The 8,612-nt window shown below is 39.1% G+C and overlaps 1 protein-coding gene across 5 annotated transcripts in view; it reads left to right on the forward strand.

Moving 5' to 3' along the window:
- Positions 1–4,322: 4,322 nt before the first annotated feature.
- The window catches only part of LOC110031594 (protein argonaute 10-like), a 19,777-nt gene continuing 15,487 nt past the window's right edge, over positions 4,323–8,612 (forward strand). The window contains exons 1-4 of one of the 5 annotated variants that reach the window (XM_020734854.1): positions 4,323–4,552; positions 4,788–4,921; positions 5,260–5,805; positions 5,963–6,171. In XM_020734854.1, coding sequence (XP_020590513.1) covers positions 5,353–5,805; positions 5,963–6,171 — 662 coding nt within the window. In that variant the 5' untranslated portion in view covers positions 4,323–4,552; positions 4,788–4,921; positions 5,260–5,352. Of the gene's footprint in view, positions 4,553–4,621; positions 4,922–5,259; positions 5,806–5,962; positions 6,172–8,612 lie in introns of those variants that run through there. The other 4 variants (XM_020734851.1, XM_020734855.1, XM_020734856.1 and 1 more) reach the window with 4 other exon arrangements.

The following is an 8,612-nucleotide window of genomic DNA, read 5'->3' on the forward strand; positions in this document are numbered from 1 at the left end:
GATATAAAGATATATATATACATATTATAAGAGAAATTTGCAATGATTTCACATTCATGCGGGGGACCAGCGATTTGATAAACTGAAAAGCTATGAGGCAAAACTGTACTTTGCAAGGGGCATTAATGCAAATAGAGCATTTAAACTTTTTTGACGACAGTAATTATAAACCTTGTTTTGCCAATTATTGCAAGCTAATGAGGTGGAGGAAGAAAAGATCAAAGTAATCAGCCTAGAGATTGAAATTTAATTAAAACCAAAAGTTCTGAGAAGGAATTATGGCCTTTGGGCTCACCAAGCCCCGCAAATGCAAAAGCAGACCTAAAGCTGCAAAAATCACAGAGCGCATGATCGATGAGATATTACTATTCCCTTACAATCATCAGCTCGGAAAGGGTCAAAAGTGTAATTGATTCATAGATATTCTGAATCTCGCTGTAAGAATCTAAGCCACCATCATTTACGCAGAAAAAGAAGGCAATCATAACGAGTGATTCAATTTCTCGATTTTACTTTGAAAATAAATGATGAAGAGATCACATAACATTTTGTATTTTGGTCACTGTATTAACATCATCATGATAAGGATTTTATTCTTTTTGTGTTGTGATGTAATTATTTATATTGGTGTGATTGATATTGTTGTTATTTTGTGGAGTTTGATTGTATCAATTAGTTGGTCACTCTGTTTTCGTTCCTTGTTTTTTTTTATTTTTAAATGAGTTGTCAGTTTGTCTATCACACATGACCCAAGTTGAGTCCAGAGGCCGTAGGGGCGTGATTTAAAAGACAGACCAAGAGACCGTATTGGCATGACTCAACAACTGTGTTCAGATGCCATAGAAGCTTGACCCGAAAGGCGAGTCTAGAGGCCGCAGGGGTGTGACTCCCTGTGAAAAGTGACGAAGCCTTAAATACTTGCTTTGGTAAGGAGAGACACCGAGGGATTTACATTCATCCTTAAAGGTACACAAGGCAAAAGGTTGGATTACCTCATGTAATCCAAGTTGTCAATCACGCTCTCATGAGGGAACTGTCTAAAAAGGTTGTGCATTTCGAATGCCATAATAATAAGTGACTGAAAAGCCATAAGTGTCAAGAGATAAGATGTCCTCATAACAGAGCTGACCCTAAGGTCATATGACTCGAGAAACATCGTAGCAGGTGGCTAGAGAGTCAAAGAATCATTGTGAGATGAGACATCCTCATGAAAGAACCGACTAGAACATATGATTTGAGAGACATTATATGCTATACGGGCAAAGTGGTCTAACAATCCAAGACATATTGGCAAGAAATGAGCAAAGCGGTTCTCATCGTATACAACATCATTTTATCATCGGATATCCAAATATCACGACTGGACAAGGATCGATCAACTAACTGAAGTTGTATAACCAATACAGTGTATCAAATGACAAGGCGATAAGAATCAACCTAGGCAGATATATTGAAGGGGTGAGTGGACAAAGCAATACACTTTCATAGTACTTCAAGGACTTTAGCGAGTCGGCTCCTATTGGGGAGTTTTGCGGGCATGAAAATGCCCAACTCAATCATGGACTAATTGGGCTACCATAAAACTAAGATTAGTACGACACACGACTCAACATGGTGAATAGGATCAACCAAGTTGAAGGAATCACTGGAGATGTGATTTTCGAATGTACTCACGAGAAGACTCTCATTGGGGATACCTTTTAGGCTATTTAGAGGATGCTCCATGAGGACTTGAGCACCTTGTTCTGGTGTGGTGAAAAAACTCAGACCAGTCAGAAGTGGCATGAAAGAATGTGCAAGATGTGTAGAGCAATCCGACCTTGCAATACTCTTGCAATATTTAAGCAAAGTGACCATCGCTGGGAATTTCAAGTGATCCTCGCTGGGGATTTTCTGCGTGCATAAAGATATCCGTCTTACGCATGGACTAATCGAGGCACAAAGGACTTGAACCAGCGCAACATGCACTTTGAGATGTCGAGCAATTTTGTCCAAGTCGGTCAGACTACCATAAATGTATCAAAGAGGGTTGGATGCATAGTATAGTCCAACCTCATAGTGCTTTCACAAGTAGTAGCGCAATGAATACACTAGGGATTCTTTATGGACCAATAGAGTGGCTTTTGTTTTTAAGGAAAGTCGACAACCTAACCTATAAAAGGCATTTTTGTCAAGTGTCTAATAAGACGATTCCGTTGGGGAATATTTCACTGGATTTCACTAGGGATACTCCATGGGAATGAAAACATCCTCATATCTGCATGGGCGGACTAGGCAAACGTAGACCATAGTCAGCGCAACATACCTTTCGATATGATGTATAGTATCAACGGAGTTGATCGAAATATTGAGAGGTATCCAAAGAGTTGGGTGCATGGGACGATCCAACCTCGGGGTGCTTTTTGTAAGTCGTGGCTTAGCAACCCCGCTGGGGATTTCCTAAAAAACGAGCAACGTGGTCTTCGTCGAGAAAAATGTCACAACCTAACATGTAGAAAGAGATTTTTGTCAAACACATAATGAGATGACCTGATTGGGGAGTATCACAGGTATATTGTTATCCCACTCAGGCACAGTCTGACTAAGTAAACTGAATGCTGCAGCCGATGCAACATGCATTATCCTGACACAATGATAAGAATCGCTCACACTGTGAGGATATAAAGATGGAGTTAGACTATAACGATGGTCTACCAAAAGTTTTTAGCTTTCGAGCTAAACCATATCCGTAAAATGATATCAACCTCCTTCATTCAAAAAGTGTGGGACAAACACATATTCTTCTTTCATAAAGAATGAACGAGACACATATATCAACCACACTTACAATGAGTGGGTGTAGTGGTCTCCGAACCCTGCATAGAGTGTATTGACATGAAATATTATAAGAGAAGAGCAAGATTTCTCTTATATTGATTATAGGTCGCACCAGGTATAGATCTGATATGAGAATGTTAGCCCCCAGGTGGAGGGAATTGAGGGAACTCTAGAGTGAGAGCTAGTATCTTCTCTGCCTAGCCGGTCTTCAGAACTATTCAAACTTTAAATTAGTCAATGTTGGGTGTAGTGGTCTCCGAACCCTGCATAGTGTATTGACATGAAATATTGTAAGAGAAGAGCAAGATTTCTCTTAAATTGATTATAGGTCGCACCAGGTATAAGCCGCCTATAGGACTTCCACTTTGTACGATTGATCCAATCAGGATCAGTGTTCTAAAATGAGTGGTAAACAGACCAGATTCATTAGGCCCCAAAATACCCATTTAGTGCTTCAGTTTCTTTGAAGATCTACATTATTTTGTATATATTTCTATATCTAAGGCTTATATTTTTATTTTAACAGAGATAATTCTCAAATCACAAATATCATATAAAAAATATCACTATTATTAAATTTTAAAAGTGAAAGGGATATAAATATGTTTTTGACACCAAATGTTGCTAATGTAGATTTCTTGGAATAGTCATTACGAAGAAAAAAAAAAATTCAAGGCTAATTTTTATCATGAATTTACTTTTTTGTGTTAAAATGTGATTTAGGATTCTGTCATAATATTATCTCAATGTAGGCAACGTTTGACTGTACTTCATAAAGTAAATTTATCTTATATATATTTAGCTATTTTATGAGTTAAATTATATGATATATATATATTATTTCAAAGATGTTAAAGAGGAAAGAAACAGACCAAATTATCAAAGCCTTGGGATCACAATGGTCACCTACCGTAAAGGACCCATCCATGCTATCTATGTTGCAGAAGCCATCAATGCCATAATCCTAAAATTAATAATATTCCCAGTTCTTTTGACAGTACAGTATGGCTTCAGTTTAGGCACGCTCATAGGTCATTTCTTTAGCGAAGAGATATGGGGGAGGCATTGAGATCTCTGCCTCTCAAGGACTGATGAGTTTCCAATTATTCTTCTTCCATGGATTATTGTATTTAATTTCTTGTTGCTTCCCTCTCTCTCTCTCTCTCTCTCTCTCTCTCTCTCTCTCCACCCACTGATAATTTAATATATTGGAGTATAAAATGATATGTGGGATATGGTTGCTCCATAAAGTTCCAAAGCACCTCCTCCCTCTCCTATGTGCTGTTGCTGCTGCAGCTGTCAACCAGCAGAACCCAGAGCCCCATCAGCCAGCACCTATATCTCAGTATGTGTTGCCACTTTTGAATAAACAGAAAGAAAAAAACAATAATGAAAGTGAAAATTTGAATAAAATAGGATGGCCACTCTTTTCTTTGAACCAATCCCCCTTTTCCTTTTCCACGTGATAAAAGAAGCCCATCAAAACCATTGCATGCGTGTATAGGTTTCATCACTCCCTCCCTTCTCTCTCTATTGCTCCTCGCCTCTAATCTTTTGCGCTCTTTTAGCACTAGCTTTAAAGAGAGGAGCTCCTCTGAGTTGGGTCTTTTCCTCTATGATTAAAGACGATGGTTGTACTGGCTGCTGGGTGGCTTAAAGGCTGTATAAATTTTCTCTCTTTGGTGCCTCAGGAGTGCTCTTCGGCTGGCTGAATCGTATTCTTTTGGGTACTTGGGTTGTCACAGTCTTTTATTTTTTACATCTTCGCCTTTATCTTTTTCCTTGCGATTGTTTTGTTTTCATTTGTTTGTTTTTGGCGAGGCATGGAAGCTCTGTTTTTGTGTTGCTTGCGTTTGTTCTTTCCTGGTTTTAGAGTCTCCGCTGCTGGATTTTTGCTGCAAGCTTTGGGTTTGGAGTAAATGCGACTTCCATTGGTTTTTATTGACGGTGAGTTTTGTTTTGGGGTGCAGTAATTGTTCTAGTTGGTTCGTTTTATGGATTCGGAGTTCCTGTTCATTGACAAGACCGGCTTAACTTCGGCCATGGCGCTTGCATGAAATGTTTGAAAGATTTTGAATTTTCTGATGGATCTGCTCATTCGCTAGTAAGCTATATTTCTTCTTCTTCTTTTTTTCTCTTTCTGAAAGGTTGCTTTTTTTTTTCATCATTGGTTCAAGACTAGAGTATTTGAGATTCTCAGGAAAAAAAGTTTTCAAATTGGTAGGTTTAGTTGTGTTCGATGTTCAAATTTGAATGTCTTCTTCCTTGTCGCTCGTGAAGTGTTTAATTTTTACAGCAACTTAACAACTTTAGCATTTATTCATCTCTCGGAAAACATTCTCTTTGCTTATAAAGTAACGGTTAAAAAGAACCACTTTGCTCTTTTTTTGCTTTGGAGGATGCATTAATGGCGCACTCTGATATCTCCTTTTGTTTTTCCAGCAGAGAGAGAAGAAGTTAATTAGCTGAAAACTACTTTGTTTTTTGAAAAGCTCTAGCTTTTGCTTCTTCCCAAGTTCTTCACAACTTGCAACTATGCCTATCAGACAGATGAAGGAAGGTTCGGAGCAGCACCTTGTGATAAAGTCTCAAGCGAACAATCCTACGAATGCAGTTCATAAAGCTCCCAGAGCTTATCATAATTGCAAGGGGCATCCGTCCCAAGAACGTCAGGTCTCGGAGGTGCAGAACATGAACTCATCTTCTGCGAAGAACAGAAGTAGGAGACGAAGCAGAGGATCCAGGAAGAACGCGCAGTGCGACGAGCTCTCTATTTTGAGGCCGCCAAAGGCTAATGGCTGTATTCTTCCTAAAGGGTGTTTGGAGAATGAAGGTCCTGTGTGTGATTCTCAGTTGGGAGTTCCTTCTTCAAGAAAATCTCTGAGATTTCCAACCAGGCCTGGGTTTGGGCAGTCTGGGACTAGAGTCATTATCAAGGCTAATCATTTCTTTACAAAGCTTCCAAACAATGATTTAATCCACTACGATGTAGGAAATTTGTATTTTGGTATTCTACAATTAGAGAAATTTGCTTGTTTTTCATTTTCATGCTTTTTCTTAAGCACATTTTCATCTGGTCTATTTTGCAAAAGAGGCATTAATGATAGAATGTCAATTGAAGTTTTAATACTGAACCTTTCTATAGGTGAAGATAAAACCTGAGGTGGCATCAAAGAATGTCAACAGGAGTGTTATTGAAGAGCTTGTGAAGCTTTATAGGGAATCTGAGCTGGGGACGAGGTTGCCTGCTTATGATGGAAGGAGGAGTCTTTACACTGCAGGGGAGTTCCCCTTCTCTTACAAAGAGTTCAGCATCAAACTTCTGGATGAAAATGATGGAACAAATGGACCAAGGCATGTTCTTCTTTTGCACATAACTCTTTTTTTGGGTGCGTGAAAATGATGGAACAAATGTGCTTTGGAAGTCGTGCTTTAAAATTAATGAAACCGACTGCCTTTATATGTGGATTGATCCATTGCTTCGATTATCGCTTATTTTGAAGGATCATTGGTTTTGCTTTAATTTCTATATTAAATTGCTTTGCATAATGATATTTAGGGTCTATTTGGTTGTTTGTTTATGCAAGCTAACTTAAATTAGGTGAAATTTTTTGGAGTTTGAGCTGTTGAATTCAAATCTATATCCATTATGATGCAATAACCTTTCTCATAGTACTCACAATATCTTAGTAAAATATTGTATGAAGAAAAACAAGTGCAAAATAGAAAAATAGTGAGATATATATGTTAAGGATGGAGCCCAGTTCGTGACCTCGCTCCCTCTCCCGCTCCTCTATCGCAAAGCATCGTGAATTGTTATTGCTCCCTGCTGTCGCGAACTGTTCCCGCCTTCCCTGTTTCAACGAAGCGAAACACCTCTTCGCTTGTTATAAGTCGCGAACAGAACATCTTCTTTGCAGTGATCAATTGTTTCTACGATAGACTGCCACAAGAGGTTTACGGTCGAAAGCTGAGAGAGAAAGGAAGAAAGAAGAATAAGAAGATTGTTTTTCCTTGGCTTCTTTTTGGTAGCTTGTGGCAGAAGAGAAATTGAGTTTATTTCTCTTGTAAGTTTATCTTCTTCGGTGTATCTCGGTGTAGAGAAAGAAGAAGAGAGAGCAAGGAAGTGAGAGATTCCTTATATAAGTCGAGACGATTGACTGATGTATATTCCTCAAGTAGTAAAATCCTCTGTAACTCCGTGGAAGTAGCAATTTGCCGAACCACGTAAATTTGTGTGTTCCGCTGTGTTACAGTTATTTTTATGTGAATTTTTCCATTCTATTTTTTCACTTTGTCAAAGATTGTTCTCCTATTTTATTTTTATATAACACAATAATATATTTTTAGAATTTTATATATTGATAATAGGAGTTTTGTATGTTGTATTTTGTTCTTAAAATGACTATTGATCTTGTTGTGAGATATGTACTTCCTGACATAGAGATGAGACGAAAAAGAACACAAGCAAAGAACACAAGAAAAAGAACACAAGCAAACGCAGATCGTTTACGTGGTTCGATCCAACTAGATCTACGTCCACGGGGAATCAATCAAATAGTTCACTAAGGCAAAGAAATGGAGAATACATAACTTATACATAGAGATGAGCTTTCATCTTCCTTCTATGGCCTCCCTCTCAAGCGACACCTTGATACAAGGCCTCAAGATGCTCTCCTCCTCTCTAGCTCTCTAGCTATGGCTTAAGATCTTTTCCCTTGCTCTCCTAAGCCTCTCGCCCTCTCTATTTAAAGAAGCAAGAGAGTGGTAGGTGGGAGGTAGGTGAGCGGTAGGTGAGTGGTAGGTGAACGATAGGTGAACGGTAGGTGAGATGTGGTAGGTGAGATGTGGTAGGTGAGCGGTACCACATTACAAAAGTGTCATTTTACTTTAGTTCATTAATTTGGGGTCAAAATAACAATTCTCCACCTTGACCCTCAATTTAGAAGCTTCGAAGTAAAGATTCTTCTGGCTCTTCTTGGTACTTATTCTTCCTGTCTGAGCAGTTTCTCTTGAAATGACCATCCTTGTGACAATGTAGCACTTGAAAAATTTCCTTGATGACTGATTCCCGCCATCCTTACTTGACCTTGATATGTACTGACCATTTCTTGAATCTTTCTTGTCCGATCTTCCTCTGACAATAAGACTGTCTCCGCTGACTTTTTTGTCTCTGTCATGCATCCTCTAATCTTTGACTCTAATCTTTGTCTCTAATCAGATATTGAACCTCCTCTAGAGTAATAGTCTGCACCCTTCTATAGAGTATCACATCCTTGAAATGCTCGTAGCTCTTAGGAATAAAGTTTAGCAACAGTAGTGCCTTGTCCTCATCGTCCATCTTGACGTCGATGTTCTCGAGGTCATCGATGATCTTGTTGAACTCATCGATCTGCTCTGAGATGGATTTGTCTTCATGCATTTTGAAGGAGTATAGGCGCTGCTTCAGAAAGAACCTATTATCTAGAGATTTTGTCAGGTAGAGTACCTCGAGTTTGGCCTAAAGTGCTTTAGTTGTTTTCTCCCTCGACACCTCCCTCAGAACTTTATCACCCAGGCTCAGGATTATCAAACTGTGAGCCTTGTCCAGCATGCCGATCTTCTCCTTCTCGGTCATGTCGGCCGGCAATGCCCCCGACCCTTGCAAGGCTTCTGCAACACCCTGTTGAACCAATAGAGCTCTCATCTTTACTCTCCATAGGCCGAAGTCGTTCCTCCCATTGAATTTCTCAATGTCGAATTTCACGGAACTCATTGTCGTGGCTAGGATTTCTTCCAAATGAATTTTACCTGCT

This window comes from Phalaenopsis equestris, unplaced genomic scaffold (genome assembly GCF_001263595.1).
Source record: "Phalaenopsis equestris unplaced genomic scaffold, ASM126359v1 Scaffold000840, whole genome shotgun sequence".
NCBI lineage: Eukaryota > Viridiplantae > Streptophyta > Magnoliopsida > Asparagales > Orchidaceae > Phalaenopsis > Phalaenopsis equestris.